At 49.1% G+C, this 23398-nt stretch overlaps 1 protein-coding gene across 3 annotated transcripts in view; it reads left to right on the top strand.

The window, feature by feature from the left end:
• The first annotated feature begins 1498 nt into the window (after window positions 1-1498).
• Window positions 1499-23398, top strand: part of dph6 (diphthamine biosynthesis 6) — a 54864-nt gene continuing 32964 nt past the window's right edge. Inside the window, exons 1-9 of one of the 3 annotated variants that reach the window (XM_084675349.1) lie at window positions 1499-1657; window positions 2111-2202; window positions 2496-2680; window positions 14055-14128; window positions 15023-15141; window positions 20246-20323; window positions 22630-22691; window positions 22905-22999; window positions 23141-23234. In XM_084675349.1, coding sequence (XP_084531475.1) covers window positions 1635-1657; window positions 2111-2202; window positions 2496-2680; window positions 14055-14128; window positions 15023-15141; window positions 20246-20323; window positions 22630-22691; window positions 22905-22999; window positions 23141-23234 — 822 coding nt within the window. In that variant the 5' untranslated portion in view covers window positions 1499-1634. The remainder of the gene's footprint in view (window positions 1658-2110; window positions 2203-2495; window positions 2681-14054; window positions 14129-15022; window positions 15142-20245; window positions 20324-22629; window positions 22692-22904; window positions 23000-23140; window positions 23235-23398) is intronic. The other 2 variants (XM_084675346.1, XM_084675347.1) reach the window with 2 other exon arrangements.

Below are 23398 nucleotides of genomic sequence, written 5' to 3'. Positions count from 1 at the left end.
TTGAACACTGGCATATTGTGAGGCTGACGTTGAACATAGTCAAGAACAAAGAGACACATCAATATTCACAACAGGTTTACATGGATCTGTATAGGGGACACTGTAGTCAACTGAAACCGATCTACATTTTAAATGAATGTATAGCATATTACACTGGAAACTACAGTACATTGCTGTAGATCACAGTACAGTAGATGACTATGCAGGCAGGCAGGGCTGCAGTAGTCCAGTAGACTCCACTGTCCTCTTGATCTCTGCGTCGGGCTCCACTCTCTCAGGATTGGGATGGAACTCTTTTAAAGGTGAACCATGCTCATCCTTGGGTGTGAAGTTTTCAAAAGGCCCAAACTAAAACAAAACAAGGGAGAGGAAAACACCAAAAAGCAGTGGATTGAGGAGACGTCTATCTCAATTTTGTACATTCAGACAAATCCGCTTGCCTTTGGCCTGCTTAGGGGCAGAAGGTGAGGGAGGCACACAAAGGCTGTGCAATTATTCTGCTCTGGCACAACAACAGACAGCAGAAAGAGCTTCAAAGGCTTTCCTCTGAGCTGTAGTGCTCCCTCACAGGGAAAAAAAGAACCCAACCTGTGTGAATAGGCCTAGCATAACATGGACTAGTGGTCTGTCTCTACTGCTACCACTCATTTGATAGAATAAAAGAAGGACTTTTTTTCTAGACTACCGTTTGAATTAGAATTAGTGCTCTCAGTCAAATGAAACATTGATAATTCTTAGGCTGATAATCAATCGATTTTTAACGCACAGTAAAAGCTCAAATGTCTAAGATGCACGTCAGGCGTCAGGAGGTTACTCTTCTTATCTCCTACAAAAATCACCTTTAATAAATGCAGACTGTTAATTGTTTATCATGAACTTCTAAATATTCAATCCTAACAATAGACGCAAATAGATCACGATTACACTCAGTAGAAACCGTAAAATATGGTAGAGTCTTTTACAAGAGTGAAATTAGACTTTTACATCTGATTGACATCTGGGACAATACAAAACATATAGCCTAAGTTCAGGGGGGTATTCCAGAAAGTAGGTTATGCAACATAACCAGTTATGTGAACCCATCAGCTGATTCCCAATGGTGCAGCAACCTACTGGCAATGTTGCTACAACGCTGGGTGTCAGCTGGGGAGTTAACTTACCCGGGGACGTCACATAACCTGCTTTCTGGAATACCCCCCAGTCCATCACAACAACACAACAAACTGCCACTGATGGAACAAACATTTTCATAAGTGTTTTGTTTCATCAGGAACAAAACATTGTTCCTGATGAAATCTTGTTCCTCCAAAACATGTTTCTGTAACTCTTACTTTTTGCACAATTACAATAGAAATACAATTTGGAGTCCCTCGATGTATGAAAAGCTCGCAAAACGTCCCACAGAACCCTTCCCTTTCAGTGCGTTTTTTTAATTATCAGGCACTATGTAGGTTACCTCGTTTTAAAGGGTCCTCTCCAACCAGGAAGTAAATTTCACGTGTTGTTGTGTACATGCTGGTGTTGTTGTTACTGGTTGCTATGCTAACTAGACATTCAGCAATACTATCGGAATAACATTATTTCACAGTGTCCCGCTCCTGTTTCTGTGTAAACCGCGGAAGTGCATTTGTAAAATGAAAGTGGTCGCGTTGATAAGGTAGCTACATGTATTAATTCATTGCTTTCGGTAGCAAGGTAGCTAACAGCACAGAGACACTGCACAGTGTTCATTCTTCCACCTAGGTTTTTATATAGTTTATGTGTAGAAACGCGTATGTTGAAACTGTATTCTAACGGATTACTTGCCGAATACGTTATGCTGAATACATGTCAATATGTTGTTATTTGGCTGTGTGCTACCAAGATCTCTAGAGCAGTGAGAGACTGTAGTAACGCTACCTCATGAAATGATGGAGAATAAGACCTTGTGTTTTCTACTATACAGTCCAGTACGGAAGAGAAAAATATACACATAGTCCAATAGTTCACTCCCCACACAGTGACACACTAAAAGCAGTAGCCTAATGCAAAACTATCCGCATGTTTGTGTAGCCTGGTCCTGTGTGGTGATAACATTAGCCTCAATGGGCCATGTCTTGTGGTGTTACAGCGGGGGCAAAGACAGCTGCTACAACATGATGCAGTGTGTTGATGCAGGACACAGGATCGTCGCTCTGGCCAACCTGCGCCCAGCCAACACAGGTGAGCCTGGACCCACGTAGCCTCCCTGCACACTACCGTATCAATCTAGTCTGCCCTATATAGACTCAGCAGCTGCAAGATACCCCATGGGGGGGCAGACTGTTCTTCAGCTGCAGACTCACTGTGCCCCCACCCACCCTAAGATTTATAGTCCACAGACAGGACAGGAAGTGACAAGTTTCTGTTTCTATTTCTGTTCCATTATTTCCTATATTATTCTTCCCTATTCCACCAAACGATAAAACTGACTCTATTGGACGGAATTTGTATTTGCCCCCTGCCGTGTTTTGCAGATGAGCTGGACAGCTACATGTACCAGACGGTTGGTCACCAGGCCATAGATCTGTATGCGGAGGCCATGGAGCTGCCCCTGTACAGACGCACCATCCAGGGGGCCAGCCTGAACACGGCCAGGGACTACAGGGAGACGGAAGGGGACGAGGTGGAGGACCTCTATCACCTGCTGCTCACGGTCAAGGTGCCTGTCTGCTCTATACACGCTCGCTGTGGTTACGGTGGCTACAGGGGGGGGTAGGTTTTGCTCTGTGGTTTGAGCCTTTGATCGTGTCCATCGGTTGCACATTTGAATCCCCGTTTGAATGTAATTCTTTTTTAAGTTCTGACCCTCTGTGTGTCTCTGTATGGCTTGTATGCCGATGCTGGTGTTGTGCTAACTACTTTACTGAGCACTTGAACCCAGCCTGAGGTGTGTCTTACAGGCCATGGTATTGATGCTGCTGGATCTTCTTTGATAGTTTGACTTCTTGCGTTCTTGTATCGTCGTCTTAGAAAACTTTAAACTTTCACATTTTTCTGGAAGACCTGTTCTGGTGTCCTCTCCACAGGCAAGCAGGAAATGTTCAATGTCTTTGGCCTCGGATGACAAAGACCCGACAAAAAAATGTCATTGATATTTCACTCCAAAAACACAGGGGTGAGAAAAAAAACAGGGTGGTGAGAAAATACAAATTTTGGATGAGGCCGGTGGTGGTGCCCGAAGCGAGTCAGTCGGCGGGCGTTAGTCATGGTTGCATGTGTGTTTAACACCCACCTGGTAGTGCCCGCTCCACTGCCTCGAGCCAGGGCAGCGCTACCTGGACAAACTCTTCAAGAGGAGCACTCTCTCCCCGTCAGAGCATACAGATGGATGAGTGCCTGTGGAGCGATTCAGCCTACCTTTCCTCCCCAGTCACACTCCAAAGGCCAGCAGCATCAAAATTAAATAGAATACTTTTTTGGGGGGAGGGGAGGGGAGGGGGGGGGGGATGTAGGAGGTTGTGTTGGGACAGAGATGGCCTGACGGTGTAAAAAGGGAAGAGGAAAGTGCTTTCCCTGTAGGTCTGCATGGAGGTATGTTCATCCAGTGCTGGGCCGGACTTGGCCTTTCTATTCCCACAAACACACACATACACACACTGCATGAGAGTGAAGGGCCAGTGAACCTGCCTCAGGGCGTTTTGCTCTCTCTCTCTTTCGTTTTTCGTCTCAATATTCCTTTCTGGTGTCCAGTTCTTTCCCTCTATTTGTTTCTCTCTCTCTCTCTCTCTCTCTCTCTCTCTCTCGCCCTTTTTCACACACTTACACGCTCACAAACATATACACACAGGCACACTCCTCCTCTATAGCCAGCCCTGTGATTGCTAGGTTCTGCTAATTTCCTATTTCCAGGGCACTTCTGGGATGACCCCTGACCTCTGCCGGGCCACAGGTTAGTGTAGGGGGCCTCCCAGGGGGCCTCCCCGGGGCCAGCAGACAGCCAGTCCTCGATGTGTTTACCTCTCACACTGCCGCAGCAGAGGGAGCAGGCCTGCTCAGTAAACAATGATTCCTCCCCCACCTCCTTTTGCGTGGTGTTTTCTACGTTTGGCCCTGACCAAACGTAGAAAACACCAAAAGTCTTCTTGTATTGTTTTGTAATTATTTTGTAGTCAGAATTAACATCCTCCACTCCTTGCTTTCTGCTTTTTGTGAGTTTTCTTATTAATCGCTGTGGTGTGAGGTTTTTGTTTGTCACAGCTGACATTTTGCTGAGATTAATCAGAGTACTCTAGGTGCTTGTTGGAACTAAGTTTCTTGTCGACTTTATTGTTAGTATCTCACATTCACTTGAATTGTACAGTGCTGGCCATCAGTTCTGTATGATAGGGCTTTTTAACGCTTGTTTCTCCTGAAGAACCAGTTTATTCAAGCCTCAGGTTTTCTCCACCCCAGGTTTGCTGGTTGATTTGATGGTGTTGGACGGAAGAGGAGGAGGGAAAAAAAGCCTTCTTCAGATAATTAGTTGTTAAGTCATTCACACAGGAAAAGAACAGTTTTAGCATCAAAAATGTGTTCTGTTTGGGAAGTGTGCTATTTTGAAAGATTCACCCTAGCAGTTTGAATTAATTAGAAGTTATAAAATTATATTTGGCAGATGACACTTGAACGTAGATGAAAGACTTTCTCTTCTCCCAAACCTTGATGAGTTGGTGTGGATATTCCCCCTGCCTTCTCACTGGAGTCAGCTCGTAAACGTGAGCCAACAGTGCCACCTATGGGCCGGTCACAGGCACTGCCAGACCAGACCGAGCCATCCCTCACCCCCGCTGCCTCAAAGAAGGTTCAGTTCTATTCAGAATCCAAAAAACAGGATCGTTTTCGGGCCCATTGTCAACTGCAAACTGAAAATTCCCAAATTTGACGGTTCCTCCCTTCATAGCCAACTGCCCCCCTCCCCCCCTCCCCTTCAAACCCCAGTGGTGGTGATAATCGTTGAGTGACAATCCCCCCCCCCCCCCATCCCTGTCTCTCCTCTCTTGGCTTGCTGGGTTTGGCTCCCAGTCTTTGATGTGAGTAACCTGAGAGAGGGGCGAGCCTTCAGACCCAGCCTGTCCCACCACGCCGTCATGATCTTTCAACCTGCTCTTTGAGGGGGAGAAATAACTGTTTTCACAACGGGGCGAGGATGGGCTCCCCCTCCCTCTATATCTATTTCAGTTGTAGGTTTGTCTCTTCGTGTCAGATTGAACCGGTCCTCCTCGTCCTGTTCTCTTTCACTCCTGGTGTGTGTAGCTCTACATGTTCAGTCTGCTGCTGCCGTGTGTGTGTGTGTGTGTGTGTGTGCTGTGATTGAGATCCACAGTGTCAGTCACCCCTGGCGGTAAGACCGGGCTCCCTGCAGGCCCACACTGAGGTTTAGATTAGTCATCTCACATCCCTCAAGTCCTTCATCCCTCGTTCTCCGCTCTGACCTGACACACTGGCCCTTTATGCCCCGTGACCCTGTGTGTGTGTCGGTGTTTGTGTGAGTGTGTGTGCATATAGCGGCATGTGTGTGTGTGTGTGTCCTGTCTTTTGAAGGTCAGGTCGCAGAGGGCCTGAGTTACATGATAACAGGTCTGTCTGTGGGCTGTCCACACTCTGGGCTGGAAGCATCCTCTTGTACTTCAAGCTTTCCCCTCATCTTTCATCATCAGAATGCCCTGTCAGAATGTTCCAGAAGAGCAACAGATTAGATCAGATAACAGTTCTATTCTAATTAGGACAGCATTAATGTACTGTACATGTGTAGTGGTATTTAATCATTGACTCGATAAAACATTAAAGACTGTACCCTGCAACCTTTGACCGGATCTGCCCAGACAAACTGCTCCATTTAATAAGAATGATAAGAGATTATATCATATATTCTTATGAGAGACCCAATTAGTAACAACTTGACACATGGCTCATCATTCACATTCTATCTCAGAAGATGTGGATGTTATTTTCCATTTCCTTTGTGGAACATTTTTGACTTTTCAGGAAAGGCCTCGGTTTGAAGCTTGAGAACTTGATATCTCATAGGCTAAGCTGCAAACTATTCTTCTTTCTCCCCCTTTTGGTTGTTTTTCACAAAGAAATACATGCGAGGAGTGAGCAGGAGTCCTTTTTGGGCCTTTGTAGATGTTCAGACATTCCCCTTCCATTGGTGTGTTAAAAAAAAGCTTTTTTAGTCAGATAATACCTCTCTTAAACACACATGTTCACACCCCACCTCACCTCTCTCCTACCCAGCCATTATCAATATCAGCAGGGCCCCACCGAGATTGGAGAGGGAGTCCACAAGTCTAAACATTGCCCCTCTCTCTCTCTCTCTCTCTCTCTCTCTCTCCCTGCTGTGAGGGGAGAAGACTGGAGAGGGAGAAGAGAGAGAACTAGACGAACGGAGGGAGCGAGTGAGGGATGGGAGCAGGGCAGGTGGGAGGAGTGCACTGTTAAACCTGGAGGTATTGATTGGAGGGGTGGTGGGAAGGGGGGGGGGGGTCTGTGGTGTTAGGGAACCGTCTATCCACAGCGGTGTGATGCCAGGGAGGGCTGGGGCCGATGGGGGGGGGGGTAACCTTCTTTGGTTACCGGCATGTTTTGGCCCTCGACACTCGTGCACGTGGTTCCTCGAATGGACATGGATTTCTTTTTTTTAAAGCTGCCTATACATAAATCATGACCGGGGAGGTCACAACAAGGGTTTAGGCTAGCCGATTTAGATCAATAAGCTGGCTAATGGGAGCCTGATGTACCTGTTTGCTGTAGCTTAAGATGTTCTCGCTCCCTTGTTGTTTTCTTGCGTTGCTACAGCAACAACCCAGACGATGCGCCTCGGAAATGTTTTCAGGAAATCTTATGGAAGAGAACTCCATAACCAGCGAATCGTTAGGTCGTCTAGCAGCTTCCTGATAAAGGAGCTAGCGTAGCTTCCTTCAGTTCGCCCGGCCCTCAGTTTGTTTGCGTGTGTGTGTGTGTGATAGCCATTGTTGTCCTTTCCTCGGGACAGCTCATATTTGTGTCGGTGGACACAGAGGCAGTGGGGCGAGATTGCGGCTTGTTTTGCACACGAGGAAGGATAGCATTACGGCTGAGATAATGGCCGCCAGTATTGTTCTCCGGCTGTGTGGAAGTGGCGGGACAGGATCTATTAGACACAGGCCCATTTCCCTCTCCTTCCCTCCCTCCCTCCCTCCCTCCCCTGCTTCGACCGACAGACCCGAACAGTCCCCACAAACACGAGATAAAGAGCCCTAGCCTGAAGCCTTTGTAATTTGTTTGTATTTTTCTGCTTAATGTACTTTGCTCAATCTTGTTTAGTGATGATGGAAACAGATAGCCTTATCTGAGCTTGCCAAGGGCATGAGCCACTAACACTGCCTGCTGAAACATTATTCCCATAGAGAGAATGTGTGGGGTGTGTGTGTGAGCGTGCATTTGTGAAACAAGCCCATACTGTATTGTATGAATATATGGGTGCTTGTGTCTGTGACTGTTTGTGTGCGTACGTGTGTGTGTGTCTGTGTTGTGTCTGAGTCATTTGTATCTCATCGGGCTGAGCTAGCCAGCTCTAGGGGAAGGGGAAGTCAAAAATGTAACTTGCGGGTGCTTGGTATGTTCTTCTGACCAAACATTTTGGTGGAGAAGCTATCTTCCCAAGCGCTTGTCTAATTATCACCCTTCATGTTTTAAAGGGAATCCATCCAAGAATAGCCGCAGGCCTACTTTGTTGCTCTCTGCCACCTTGCAGGAAGTGAGTGGAGAGGGTTGGGTCTGTAGTGAAAGCACTGAACAACTGCTTAGCCCAGAGAACTCTGCTCAGTGAAGATGTCGTTCACCATTTTATAGTTGACTGTCTGTCCTGGGTCTGACACTTTGGCTGAGACATTGCTCTCACTCAACTCACCCCTATCCCCCCGAAAAAACTTTTATGTTTGTTTTGCAAAGCATTCCCAGAGAGAAATATTTGTGGCGGGCCCCATCACCTCCTGCAGCTAAAGCCATAACCAGTCGAAGAAAAACACTGTCTGGACTCTGGAGTGGAGAGAGAGAGAGTGTAAAACCAGCACCAGCGCCATGCCCCCTCCCTCTGTTTTTCCCTCCCTCTCTGCGTCTCTGGCTCTCTGTATCTTTGGCTCTCTCTTTTTTGCCCTCTCTATCTGTATTTCTATCTATCTCGCTCCTGACTGGGCGATCCCACCAGGAAGCCATCTGAAAATGTTCTTGGCTGGAGAGAGAGAAAGAGAGACAGGCCAAGAGCGTGAAAGAGAGATGGACAGAGAGAGAGACCCTTTCGAGAGTTTCCCATCGAATTCGGCGAAAAGTGACAACTCCGCTCCTGTTGTGTGTTATTCTGTGGTGCTCTGAGATTCTTTCCTGTCTGAGCGACTCTCCAAACACTCCCACCTCCAGCCAGCTGGGAATGCCAGAGTGACGGAGCAGGGATTAAGGTTTTACTCAGTGCCCTATGGAAAAAGTCTGCTGTTTGTTTTTAAGTAGGGCTATGTCCTCCCCATACCCCTGTGACTTGAACAGACTCTCTCCAGAGGTTATGGGGAATGCCCAACCAGCCTAATTAATAGTCTGGCTCGTAAGAGGCTGTGGGTAAAACCACTCATGTCGACTTCCAATGTTTCTTGATTCAGACCATTTTGATTGAACAAGAGGGCATAATATCAGGTTCAAATGCCCCCCCCCCTCTACGCTGCGGTGGATGAAAGTGTCGTCTTAATTCAACAGATCCATGGAGATGAGTCTCTCCAGACTCTCCCTGCCACAGCACTTCCTCCCCAGCAGGGAGGTGTCTGGGCCCGTTGGCTGAGGACAGCCTCCCTGGTCCTGCTGAAGCCTGGGCCCTCCCCCCCTCCCTCCCCCCTCCCTCCCCCCTCCCTACCCCCCCTCCCTACCCCCCCCCCCCCCCCTTACACCCCCTCCCTACCCCCCCACCCCCATCCTCCCCTTCACCACTCCACCCCCACCCAGCTGACGTCTGCATAAGCCTCTATATACCTGGCCCTATATATCGCTGAGGAAACCCAGGAAACGTTAATCTCTCTACTTTTTAACCCTGATGAATTTCTACGTGTTCCAGCTGTGAGCCCTGGCATATTTATGCACAGGCTGTATTGGTGAAAACAGCTCTGTCACTGTAAATGAATCACAGTCCGCAGACTGTGTGCGTGTGCGCACTGCAGGCTAGACGACTGAACAGAAACAAGCTGAAACACCCCTAAAACAGCTCTTCTCTGTTTCCAGTCCAAACACAACGGTACTCCATGATGAAGTGTTGACAGTTTCTCTCTTTCTCCCTCTCCCTTCATCTGTCTTCCTCTCTACATCCCCCCCTTCCTCTCTCTCTCTCTCTCTCTCTCTCTCTCTCTCTCTCTCTCTCTCTCTCTCTCTCTCTCTCTCTCTCTCTCTCTCTCTCTCTCTGTTTGTCTCTGTCCTTCCCTCCCTCGCTCTCTCTCTTCTCCCTCTCTTTTAACCTCTCTTCCGCTCCCTGCCTCTCTCGGTCTCCTCCTTTGCCCCTGTCTCTCTCCGTCTCTCTCACTCGCTTTGTCCCCCTCTTCCTCCTGACTGGGCCTGTGGGTGCCGGTGATAGCCAGGCGTCACTCACCACAGCGATGAGACAATGGGACGTGTCACATCCTCCACGACCGGGCCCGTCCGCACCTGCAAGCAGGCCCCCGCGGACGAGGCCCAGTTCTCTCTCTCTCTCTCTCTCTCTCTCTCTCTCTCTCTCTCTCTCTCTCTCTCTCTCTCTCTCTCTCTCTCTCTCTCTCTCTCTCTCTCTCTTTCTTTCGCTCTCCCTCCCTTTCTGAGTCACCATGTCCTGCAGCGGCCCAGGGAGCGGTCCCGGGCGGTTCCCGAGTTTGTCGTTCCTGCTCCTCTCTCTCTGTCTCTCTCTCTCACACTCTCTCTCTCTCTCTCTGTCTGTCTCTGTCTCTCTCTCTCTCTCTCTCTCTCTCTCTCTCTCTCACACACTCTCTCTCTCCCGTGGAGGCGTGACGTGTGGTGAGTCCCGCTGTCCTGCCTGCTCGGCCTCGGCACAAAGGAAGGAGAGAGCATCTTTCAGCAGCTGCTTCACGCCGACCGTCTCACTCCCACAGGCGGCGAGGGCTTTGAAAGCTCTCGACAAAAGTTTTTAGAAGGAAGTTTGTTTCACGAAACGACTCAGCGGAGCGTGCGTGCCAAGTTGTTGTGGCGTATTTGTTAAAGTTGCCGTGAAAGCAGCTGGAAGTGGTTAAGGAAGAAGTGTGGTCCTGTGTAATGTGGGACAGTAGAGGAACTATTAACGGTCGAAACAGCTCTGTCTCTGTGAGATATGGGATTGGGAACCGGGTGAACATACCGGTAAATAAACAAATAGACGGCACATCGAAAAGCCGTGAGCCAGCTTCCTCCTCCTCCCCTCTCTGGAGGGCACCTGTCACGAGAAGATGTTCAAGGTGTCTGAACATGCCTCCTAACACGCCCCTAACACGCCCCGGGACTGGTTCCCAATTATATTAAACCCCTGTATGTTGGCCCCTAACCCCCTCTTCCTTCTCCGTGTGATTCCGACCCCCCCTCCCCCGGCCCCCATGTAGCAGAACAGGACAATCCTATTACATTACTGCGTGCCAAAGTAATGGAGGGTCCATTACAGCCATGTCCTGTCTACTGAGTCTCCCATGGACACATGAGCGGTGGAGATGAGGGAGGGAATCAGGGGAGGTGTGTGTGTGTGTGTGTGTGGGGGGGGGGGGGGTGTATAGTGCTGGTATGACAGTGAGGACACAATGATGCAGTAGAGTGTGTGTGTGTGTGTGTGTGTTTGTGTGTGTGTGTTTTGGTCTCCCGATGCCCTTCAGGAAACCGTCATTCGAGGCACTTAAATTAATTTCCAGCCCTCCTTTGCTGACTGTTCATGCTATACTATCTACACTGTGTGTGTGTGTGTGTGTGTGTGTGTGTTAGTAGGTACAGGAGCACGTGTCGATATGAGCCTCTTCCACTCGTTTTCACCTACATCGATAAAAAAATGCATTGTAACAAATACGATGTTTCAATGTCGTGATCATCGATCCGTGAAGAACCTGTGTCTGTCAGCGTCCATGAGCCTGGCACAATGACCTCAGAGGGTCCTAAACCAAGATGTATAATTACAGAGTCACACACACACACACACACACATACTTGCTAACTTGAAATAGAGCCTAATGGCCCCTTTGTGGTCTTAGAACATGTCTGCCAGCCTTAACCTGGCCAGCTGCAACATCTTCATCATTCATCCCAGGCCTTCCATCCATTCACAGCACAGAAGGCAAGGGGAGGGCTGCCTTAATGAATTTGACAATTAGTAACAGAAGTTAATGACTGCATGGGGCTAAGTGCCCTGATCGACATGACTCGGGGGCCAGAGAGCCTGCGGGGGGGTGGGGAGGCTTCAGATCCTCATTAATGGACCCCTTTTGTTTAGTCTACCTATGATGGGGCTCCTTGGGGTCCTTCCATGTGCCAGAAGTCGAGCTCAGGGAGGAATAGTTAACCTGAGGGCCCAGATCCTGGATCAGTCTGGCAACTCCTAATGTGAACTGGGATCATCACGGGTTACAATCAGCGAGCTGACCTTGGAACATCGCCAGGGGCTGGGGAGGTGTTAGGCTTGTCTAGGATCTCCACGTTAACCCCGGACGACAGTCATGGATGGAGGGAGAGGTGCATTGTGGGATTCAGGAAGTCCCAGTGACCTCTGCTGTGATTTATATGATCATTATCGAAGCACCTCTCCAAAGCCCCTGCTGTAACTCTAGCAAAACACTGTTTGGCCAGATATCACTCATAAAGTGTTTTATCCGACATAGCACTTCACAAACTGCCTCGCCAATATCCAGCGATAAAACATTTGGATAAATATTTCAAGCAGAACCAAATCAAAGTCTGTGTTTTTATAGCCCTGTAAAGACGCACAGAACTTATGGGTTCGGTTCTTCCAGATTCATCCATTCCGCCCCGTTTCCCCTCCTGTGGGGATCCCTCCTGTCTTTTCTACTGCAGAGGACAAAGTATGTCTAGAATTTGGGAAATCCAAGAGGTTTTGTTCAGCCCAGAGCAGAGCTAGCCCGCTCTTATTCCAGCCCCATCTCCCGGTTCGGCTTGAACGGCATCAAAAACAAAAGAGGCACCCAAAAATAACAACTTTCAAGAAAAGCTTCAGAGTGACGCTGTTTGTCTGATGGTCTAGGAGCCAGAGTTTGGCTTTTAGTGCTGAGGGGGATGTGAGAACGCAGTTCTGGGGAGGACTGGAAGACCGGCGTCTTCTTATAGTCTGGGTAAGCGTTTGAGACTCTGTGGTGAGACTCCGAAAGAGACCAGGGCAGAGGAGATCCCATCGCGTTGGTCCTGACTGATTCAACCCTCTAACGGCCAAGCAGAGTGTAGTTACTCTGCCTCCAACAGCATCCCAATGGACCGTGAGAGAGATAGGAGAAGGAGAGAGCAGGTGGACAGAGATGGAGGAGGGGAGAGAAGACAGAGACATGGAGAAGGAGAGAAGATAGAGACATGGAGAAGGAGCGAGGTTGAAGGAGAAAGAAAGTAGAAAGGATGAATTATCCGTGGTTGTTGTTGTTAATCTGTCAGGGCCTGCTGCGTCGGAGCTGAGCGACTCAGCGGGTTTTGTTCATGCTCATATGCCATTTAAACATTGGACTTCTTTCATTTTCCTCCTCTCTCTCATTCTTTTTCTTTGATATTCTCTTTTTCTCTGTCTCTCTCTCTTTGCCCCTCGCTCTTTTTCTCTCTGTCACTCTCTCTTTCTCTGGCTCATTTCGGATGTGTTCCACAGAAACTGACAGAATTTCCAGAGAAAGGTTATGGCAGGATCATAGTGGAGCACCCCCCCACCCAGCCCTACCTAGCCTTGCCTGACTGTGCCTCCAGCCCTTCCCTGCTCTGTGGAGAGCTCTGATCAGTCTGGCCTCATTACTGTCACACAGCATCACAGTCAACTGAAGTTATGTCCATACCAATACAGCAAAGTCATTCTTCCCAGTTAACACACTGAAATCCCTTTTAAAATAAAGTGTTTTTACCACATCCAACTGTTTTTTACAACCAGCAACAGTATGTATGTGTGCGTGTGTGAATGTGGATATATGTGCATGTGTGCGCTCACATAGTCTCTTAGTCTCTCCTTTTCTCTTCCTCTCTCTCCCTGTCCCCATACCTTGCCTCCGGCCTGCTGCGTGTCTCTCTTGTCCTTTCACACACACACACACACACACATACCGAGACTGTATATATTCTTTATCTGATTAGCTGGCATGTCTGCTTGGAGCGCTGTGTGGCGCGGGAAGCGTCACGGCCTGAGGCTGGGCATGGATTTCATTTAGGAGAGTATCAAAGGTTTTACACGCCGTTCGCTTTAATCAGCATGTTTATCAGGCAGAGAGAAATTGCAGGCAGGACCACGGGGGGAATCGGTGGAGGGGGAAGGGAGGGGGTTATCTTAAGGACCAGTAGCCTGGGAAATTGATAATGGCTACAAGGTAATTTGCTGGCTAACTTGTGCATCTCTCCTCTGCCTCAGCACTGGCCTGTAATTCAAATTACCACCCATGTAATGTTCTAATGAAGCTGTGTGTGTGTGTGTGTGTGTGTGTGTATCCCAGTTTCGCTCTGGATGGGGCATGAGGGGGGGGGATTGATCCCTGTAATATTAATCTGACCTGATCAGTATTGGTTTTGTCACACCACACACAGACACACACATCCACAGATACCAGTCCAGACAGTCAGTCAGAGAGACAGGTTCAGGAGTTGTACGTATTTCTATTGAACGTATTCTTGAGGTGGTGGGCGGGGTCCCTCTGATACCTCGAGGGGATGTGAGCTGGACCAGGAAGGCCTGAGCCGCACCGTAGAGTAAACATCCCTACCACTGTGTGGGTCTGTGTGCGTACATGCGTGCATGCTCTTCTTACCGCGCGCGTATGTCATGGGAAGGGAAACGCGGCCTAACACGAGTTTCCTGGAGGAGGGCCTCTCCTCCTCCTCACCCTGTCCTCTCTTCTCTCGTCCGCCAGGAAAAGGAGGGAGCGGAGGCTGTGTCTGTGGGAGCCATTCTGTCTGACTATCAGAGGGTCCGAGTGGAACACGTGTAAGTCAGCCTCACAACACAACACAACACACGGTCCCTCAGTCCGCGTTGACGCACATCGTGGCCCTCAGAAGGAAGTACGTTGCAACACGAAACAGGGATTGTACAATACATTGAGATGTGTTTACGCCATCCTGTTTACATTAGCTCTGTTTTCATGTTAAAGCTCTGTCCTACCTGGGGAACACGACCTTGACGGGGTCAGACATGTAGGCCAGTTTTGCCAGTTGTGGGCGAGATATGTCCTTCTCTTGTCTGTTTCTCTCTCTCTCTGTCTCTCTGTCTCTCCTCGAACTCTTCAGACTGTCACTGTGGTCTGACACATTCCAGAAGCTGCCTCTCTAGTCTAGTGTTCCTGATACAACCACAGAGCTCTCTGCTTAGGAACAAATCCAGCTGTCAATCTTCCTTTGTCTCCTTCCCAACCCCCCCCCCCCCCCCCCCCTGCCACACACACACACACACACCCCAGGCATTCTCTGAGCATCAGGCATGTAAACCCAAGAGTTTGGTGTCCGGTTACCTGCACACATACTGAGCGGTGGGTGGGTGTGTGTGTGCGGCGGTGTGTGACGGACAAACACAACACAAGGCGGTGCCGTCTTACCATAATTACCCCTTTTTAATTCCCCCCTCTTCTTGTCCCTGACAAACACCCGGGGCGCTGGCGGTCGTCAGGTGAACGTGTGCCATGCCAGCCTCGTCGCCGTGGCAGCCAGCCACCGGGAAGTGAAAGTGCCCGGCCCCGCCCGACTTTGAAGCCGCGTTGTGATCCGAGGAAAAGGATTGAAGTCAGTCTCACTCGTCCTTTTGTTTCCTTTCTTTCTGTATCCCCACCTCCTCTCCGCCCCCCCCCCCCCCCCCCTCCTCCTCGCTCCTCACCTGCTCCCCCAGGTGCGTGCGTCTGGGCCTGCAGCCCCTGGCCTTCCTTTGGCGCCGCGACCAGGAGACGCTGCTCTCCGACATGATATCAGCTGACCTCCACGCCCTCCTCATCAAAGTGGCCGCTTTAGGTGGGTTTGTCGCTCTCTTTTTTTGGACTCTCTCTCTTTCCCCCAACCGGGGCGGCGGGCGAGCAGTCCTGCCCATTGTCCTCCGTCTAACCGCCCCTCTCATTGTGGCATAACCAGAGAGAGAGAGAGAGAGAGAGAGAGAGAGAGAGAGAGAGAGAGAGAGTGGAGTTCAAACCATCAGCCTGTGGTTCAGCAGCGTCGTTTATCCAAAAGCACTGGAGCGTAACAACCAAATGAAAAGATAAGGGTGAGGGATGGCAGAGGTGGGGAAGGAGGTGTGTGTGGGCAGGTGAGGTGGGATCACAGGTGATTGCACACAGCCCGTTGATGAATCCTGTCAATAAACCTGCCCCCTCCCCCCCCCCCCTCATTGCGTGCCCGACACGCATTGCATTATGGGATGCCACATGCCTCAGACTGTCCCCCGAAGCGTAGACCAATCTAGAACATCTCCTCTTAAGCTTTTAAACGGGCCCGGCACCGCGGCAGGAGGTTAACGTGTCACCTGGTTCATCTTACCTGGCTGTTGTTGGGGCCTGAGGACAGAAGGATCAGGTGACACAATCAGAGGAGAGGAGGTTTCTTTTCTCTCCCCCCCCCCCTCTTCTCCGCCTCCCATTCTCTCTCCCCAGTTCACGGTGTGAAGATCGCTATACCTGGATCTGTTTGGCAGCGGACGGGCCCCGATTCCCTTTGACGGTGCCAGTGATAAATGACAGTGACGCGGCCAATGGTTCCTGTGGCTCCTGTTCTCTGCGTGGCCATAGATCACGGGCGGAGACAGTGTTTACCTGCTCTTAAGTGCGTGTTGTCGCCCTGGGTACGACTCAATTGAAAGGGGCCCAAACGAGACAGATGACCTGGAGAGCTGAATGTGGTGACACTTGCTCCTCTGCTCTCGTCTCTCAACAGCATTTAAATACACATTCCTGGAATGAGCCCAGCGACCTGATAGACGACATTACTAGAGCCAATTTCTCATTTTCGACTTTTTGGGTGATTGAAGACTGACAGTTGGATGAATGAGTGACTTCAAAAGTTTGGTTTGGCCTTTGTTTAAGAGATAATGCTAAGAATCCCTTTTCCGGGCCCTTATTGTGTTATACAAATAAGATCTACCCGATGGTGTTTTTAACAGCCTTCTCCGAAATGCGTTCTTATTTTGTTTTATCAGAGTAAAGGCTCTTTATCTCGAAAAGCTGTAATACCGTGCTCTTGACTTGTGGATTTGTCTTGGGTTACTTTTCCCCTTTGATATCCTCGATCGCTCTGTCCTTTCTCCCACGTTGTTGGAACGCGGTGAACCTGAAGAGCGAGAGAGAGAGAGACGACAGACAGAGGAGGTAATTATGCTAATGCAGGGCTTTTTAAACCGCAATCATCATTCGGTGGGCCGACACAAAGCCTCTTTTGTGTCTGGCCCAGGAACGTTCCTGTCACTGCTGTCTGCTCTGCAGCACTGCTGTCTGCGGATGACCCCAGCAGGGAACACAGGAACACCTCGGCTCAGCTCAGAGACATTAGTCACCGGCCGGGCGCCTTCCTCTGCCCCAACCTACGACCCCCCCCCCCCCCCCTCTTAACATACTCCGCTCCAAGCACATTCTCTCAGTTGTTCGAAAGATTGCATTTGGGGGAGGAAAAAATGCAGAAATACCTCAGGTGTCAGAGTTTGGATTTAATCTCTCCTTTATAGTGTGTGTGTGCGCGTGCACGTGCGCCTGCGTGCATGTGTGCGTGCGCGTGTGTTAGTGTGTGAGGGTGTGTGTTAGTGTGTGAGGGTGTGTGTTAGTGTGTGAGGGTGTGTGTTAGTGTGTGAGGGTGTGTGTTAGTGTGTGAGGGTGTGTGTTTTGGCTACAGGTAGAAAGGGAAGATCTTATCGGGCCTGACTCCTCACCTGTCCTAAGGCGGTAGTAATTAGAAAGGAGAGAATTGAATAGGCCGCAAGACGCCGTCGGCACACGGTGCACCACTCGTATAATTGCAGCTTAGAAGAGAGCAGGTCTGAGCAGCGAGTGGTGCTGTTTGGGGGAGATTGGGTGACAGAGAGAGGCATACCTTGGGGGGTAGGAGTGGGGGTGGAGTTGTGGTGTGTGTGTGTGTGTGTTTGTCAGGATTTACCTGTGCAGACCTCAGGGGAAGATGAAACAGCTCTCCCAGGGCAAAGGTCAAGGCAGCATCTGAAATGACAGCAGAAAACAGCCCCTGATCTCCTGGTGCGTTTGGCCCTCGTCGGAGACGTGTGGTTTTTAGGGAGTTGTAGAAATGTGGGAGGCAGATTGAGAAGAGGTAGAGAGTGTAATGTTCCTGAATTATCTGCTCAGAGAGACAGGAGAAAATTAGCGGTGAACTATTCCCGATTTTTTTCCCCAAGATGACAAATCCCCATTGTAAAAAGACAGCTGTCCAAGTGCAGTGCTGAGATAGAAAGCTCCAGAGGAGATCATCTCCATAGCCTAATCCACCACTGGGGAGAACAGAGGAGAAAGAAACAGGACAGATTTTTTGTCCTCAAAGGGACTTATTCATTTTACTAACGGGAAGACGTATTCACTTGTTAAGCTAATAGCAGCAGCACACTGATACAAATGAAAACCATTACACTGTTTTATTGGAAGAGCTTCTGCATTCTTTTTTATTATAAAGCTGAACCCTCACCTTATCTAGCGGTGTTAATTGGCAATTCCGAGCGCCAATCTGATAACACGTTCATGTAATGAGTTAATTGATTGATTAGTGTAGGTGTGTACGGAGCGCAGGTTCACCCTCCTCTGTGGCAGTTAATTGGTGTGCAGATTTAGCAGTAATTGGCGTGTGTGAGATCCCTGTCTCCCTGTGGTAACCCTAGATTCTCACAAGCTCCTCACCAGCCTGGCCTTCCTGGTTGGCAAAGTAACGATGACAGATCCTCTCTGTTCTCAAGACTGCACCCTTTCTTTCTGTCATGTGTTTTGGTCAACAAAACATTATTGTCTACAGACAGTTTCTAATCTCACGTAAGAAGATGAGATTGCTGTGTGTGGGTCGGGTTCTGTGAAATTTAGGTGGTTATGCATCTATGATGAGAAAGACACAGTTATTCGTCTTTAGAGGAACAATCATCCCTGGTCTTTTCACCATTTGGGCCACTGAGCCCTAAGCACAGGCATGTCATGTGCTCCTAATGTGCTCCTAATGTGCTCCTAATGTCACTATTGTGCTGGGACTGAACCCAGGTGATGGACACTGTTAAAGAAACAGATAGCAGCAGTAACCCATCAGCCTCAGGTGGCACAACTTGACCCAGGTCACAACCTCTCCACTTACCTCTGGACCCATCTTCCTCTCTACGTGTCTCTCAGTCTATGTCTCTCCCTTTCTCTCTCGCTCTCTCTCTCTCTCTCGCTCTCTCTCAGCACTGCTGTGAGAATGTTTCGAGTCTTCTTTCAATTGAAAACATCAGTTTGAAACGATTGCGTCCCCAGAAGCTCTTTTTTGAAATACAAGTGTCAATGCTGCAGACGTTCCTAGATGGATGAAGGCTTGCCTCGAAAACACATTTGATAAGGTTATAATTTGCCACAGTTTTCTTTTTAATTTGCCAGATTTGAAAGATTCCATCTGTGATGCATAAATCGCTGTGTTCACCTGGGTTACTATTCAGCCCTGAGACGTTGAGATCCAGATAAGAGGCTGACAAATTTCACACCGAACCTTAATCTTCTCATCTTTTGTTTGGTGCTTCCTCCCTCCCCTTCACCTTTTCTTTTGTCCGTATCCCTCTCTCTCTCTCTCTCTCTCTCTCTCTCTCTCTCTCTCTCTCTCTCTCTCTCTCTCTCTCTCTCTCTCTCTCTCTCTCTCTCTCTCTCTCTCTCTCTCTCTCTCTCTCTCTCTCTCTCTCTCTCTCTCTCTCTCTCTCTCTCTCTCTCTCTCTCTCTCTCTCTCTCTCTCTCTCTCTCTCTCTCTCTCTCTCTCTCTCTCTCTCTCTCTCTCTCTCTCTCTCTCTCTCTCTCTCTCTCTTTTACCTCTCTTTTCCCAAGATGAGGTGATACTGAGCAGCTATTGTTTTCACTAAGGTCTTTTGAGAACGTTGTTCAAAGGTAGATTCGGCTCACCTCCAAGCCAGGAGATGCTTATTTCATGCATTTAAAGAAAGCTGGGGAAAATGTTACACATCATGAATCCAATTTACTCTCTGAAGGCAGGGGATTAAAGACAGGCTGTCAGTCGATGCTCCAGATCTCCAGACATGCAGGGGGTGGCTGCCACACTAGCGCGCTATCTAGCATCTCCCAGCCTGCTTCTCATTTAGCATTAGCCTCAGCATGTCCCAGAGCTGCGAGCAGACCAGGGATTGGAGCTCACTGCAGCTTTACATTCATCAGCCTGTTAGGATTGGTCCTAAGGCTTCAGGGGGGATGAAATGTAAAGAATTTAGCAGTGGGCATAACTGCATGTGATTGGTCCACTCCATGACCATAGGTTTAAACCACGGACATGGAACCAGTCTCGACTATTTGAAATGAAATATAAGGAGGATTTTTCTTTCGAATTAGGTATTTTAGATCGAAGCACACCTAGCGACTAGCTATATCACAAGCAAGGTTTCACTCACTCCCCTTCAGCAAGTAGACATGTTTCTCTTTCCTCATCTGTAAAACTCTTCCTCTCGCTAATGCGAAGCTTAATAGCGACAAGGCCCTTTCTGTCGGCTACCTCATTACTCCTTTGCCTGCTCTTAAAGTTCACTGAATTTAATTGCAGTTTTATAGGATAACACAGGATAAAAAGTGCCTTTTATAAAGGGAGGCCTTTCCTTTACAGCTCTGAGGACACCTGTCTCTGTGTGACTGGGGTGTGAGTGACCTGTGTCTGATGGCAGGATAATAGCAGCTTCTAGTGGGATTATTTGGTTTGAATGTGGCATAATGAGATGGGGTAATTGCGTTTAGGTCAGGTTATAAAACAGTTTGAGTGGAGACTGATGTGGAGAACATGCCGATGAGAGAGAGACCGGAGACGGAAGCCTTCCAGTTAGCATCCAGAGGCCCCTTCCAGGTCCGCTGTGGACCTCAGTCCACCTGCCATTTTCAAACGCTTTGTTTAACCTTTATTGTTCCGGCAGGTACGACAATTAGGAGTGAGCTCCCATTGAGAGAACAATGTGACCAGGAGGCAAATGAGGCAATTGCCACAAAAATAGGTAATATATATATATAACTGAGTTATTTAGGCTGATCATCAATTCAGTTTGGAATTTACCTAATGAGTGCATGTGAAGGGCTTTCACTTTGTGCGTCTGACACAATGGTAATTGTCATCTACAGTCGATCATTTCACATGATATCAGTCATTCCTTGCACAGCCCCACCTCCCTCCCTGTAAATATCAAATCATGTAATCATATATTATTTAAGGCCAGGAAGCTAATGAACATATTAAAAAAAGCGACAACCCGCTGTAATGTGAAGCCGCTCATTAAAACGTGTTAAAAGGCATGACTAATTAAAGAGGATATTTGAATGGGACTGAATTTTAATGCCTTTTTTCCCCCCTCTTTTCTTCCTTATTACCTTGGCGGCGGGGTTAAGATGAGACAATGTCCAGATTAGATATTCTCACACTAATTAAGACCGGCGCTCCCCAGGGTGGAGAACAAGGGCCTTGCTCATTCTCTTATTCTCTCCATACTTCAGCCAGCTCTCCCTCCACTCCTCTCCTTTCCTCCCTCCGACATCTCATCCCTCCCTCGCTCCCCAGTGACAGTGGACAGCGGGGTATCGGCTGAGCCTGAGAGCCCGGGTGTGGTGGACCCCCCAGGGGGTGGGAGAGGGGGGTAACCACCCCTCCCTGAGGGGGCCTGGGGATGACATCTGACCTTTGGGGTTGTCAAGCCCAGAGGAAAAAGACGGTGTCTCACCTTCTGATTCACTCTCAACCTCTAATTAAGAGCCCGAATCAAAGGACATGGTCCAGGCTTGATGGGTTTGGGTAACGTCGTCAGTGGCTGTATTAGATTCGGGGTGGATGTGTTAGAGCAGGGGGGAACGGCAGGGAGAATTCTGAGAAAGCGCTAGCATCCTTGTCACAACTCCACGTCAGACCATGCAGGTAATTAGTCTGGTGTTAATAGCCTGCCACTGAATGAACAGACAGCCAGAGTTAGAAGTGAGAAGTAGTCCAGGTCAGAAGAAGACAGTAACTAGTGCATATGTCAGTCCTCCAAACTCTCTTTCCTGTGTTTGGTCCTTGTGGCTGGATTACTTTGTTTCCTCGTTTGAATTTGTATTTGTGGAATTGTGCGGTCTCTCATCTCGTTGTTTAGTCTCTCAGTTGTTTGTACACAGCTGCGCTTGTCATCCAAGGCCGTTCTGCTTTGTGTTGGCTGAGAGTGTTTACAGGTTCGGCGGGGGCAGGTCGGTTTTTATTGGACCTCATTAGGAACAGGTGTTAGGAAGGAGAGTTGAGGAGGACATGGGATTTCAGTGTCACGCACCCAGTAAAACGATCGTTATTTAAGAGGTGACCCGAGTGTAAACCATTTACGGTTCAGACGGTCCTCTCTAGAGCTGTTGCTCTAATGTGTGATAATCCACTACAGGACTGACAGAGGCACTAAGCTCTCTGTGCAGCCGGGCCACGTCTCGTGTCCGGGGAACTTCTGAGAAGTTTCTGTGAAGCTCGAATTAAGCGGCAGGCTTCTATATAAAGGTGAGATCTTCGCTTTAAGCAGTTTTAAAGAGGCTGAAGGGGGGGGTGGTGGAGATTGAGGGCTGGAGGGGTGAGTGAGCGTGGGACTTGGGAACGGGTCACCACTCGGGTGTTTCAGAACCAGCTTCCCTCCTCACTCTCTCCCCTCCCCTCCCCTCTCTCCCATGTCTATGAGTCACTTCCATGCACTCCTTCAAGGGAAGGAGAGGGAGAAGGCAAATAAACACGATCTGTTCCAGAGTTTATGTTCTCAAAGGAAACAGGCAGAGGGGGGGGGGGGGGGCTGGGGGGGGGGCTGGCCTCTCTGTTTGCCTGGCATGGCAGGACTGTTGCCCTTACCCGGGGATATGTGTGTACACCACTAGCAAAGTCAAACAAACAGATCCCGGGTGCAGGTTTACGTGTGCGTCTGAGCGCCTGCCCGTTAAACCTCCCTGGCTGTCATCTTCAATCACTGTTTTCTCTCCCTCTCTGTCCCTGATCAGTCTCTCTCTCCCTCTCTCTCTCGCTCTCTCTCCCTCTCTCTCCCCCGGATCAGTCTCTCTCTCTCCCTCTCTGTCCCTGATCAGTCTCTCTCTCTCTCTCCCTCTCTGTCCCTGATCAGTCTCTCTCTCTCTCTCTCCCTCTCTGTCCCTGATCAGTCTCTCTCTCTCTCTCCCTCTCTGTCCCTGATCAGTCTCTCTCTCTCTCTCTCCCTCTCTGTCCCTGATCAGTCTTCTTCTTCGGTTTCTTTTCTCTCTCTCTTTTTCTCTTTCACAAACCCTCTCTCATCTTGTAACCCTGTTTTTTGTGTCATAGGCCTGGATCCTGAGAAGCACTTAGGCCAACCCCTGGCTGCCGTGGAGCCCTATCTGAAACAGGTCAGGGATTTACCTCTGCACAGCAGTTCAGAGCTGATCCAATCTACCCCCCCCCCCCCCACACACACACACACACACACACACTATCACCACCAATTCTCTAACAGTATTATTTCGATTTTGCTGACATTAAAATGACAAGAAATGTTTGTATCACAAATAAATTGGTTTTCAGGGTGCTTGAATGTAGCTCGTTCTGTTACGGTTTACCAGCTCCACAGGAAGTACGGCATTCACGTGTGTGGGGAGGGCGGCGAATACGAGACCTTCACCCTCGACTGCCCGCTCTTCAAGAAAAGAATCGTTATGTAAGGGAACCAAACGCGGCCACACTCTCTCACTTGAGCTGCGTTGTGGACCGTACCAGATGTCAAACTCCACTCAAGGTTTGAAGGTAGGATGTGTTCAGCCTAGACTGTGCTGAAGTGTGTGTTTTGTTCTCCGACCAGTGATGCCATGGAGACGGTGATCCACTCTGCCGACGCCTTCGCCCCGGTCGGCTACCTCCGCTTCACCAGGATGCACACGGAGGACAAGGACGACGTGAGTCCAGCATCACAGTTAGCTCATCCCTCCATGTGACCTCACAAACGCTGCTTCTAAACACGTTTATCCACCCGAGAAGATGGACACAGAAGATACTTGGTGAACACGAATGTAGTTGTAGAGAACAGCAAAAAAAAAGTTGCCTGGCAACTTTGGCACCG

The sequence above is a fragment of the Hypomesus nipponensis genome, chromosome 3 (assembly GCF_054491055.1).
Source record: "Hypomesus nipponensis isolate SF chromosome 3, ASM5449105v1, whole genome shotgun sequence".
Lineage (NCBI taxonomy): Eukaryota > Metazoa > Chordata > Actinopteri > Osmeriformes > Osmeridae > Hypomesus > Hypomesus nipponensis.
Note: the sequence above shows the minus strand (reverse complement) of the source record. Positions and strands in the feature narration are given on the sequence as shown.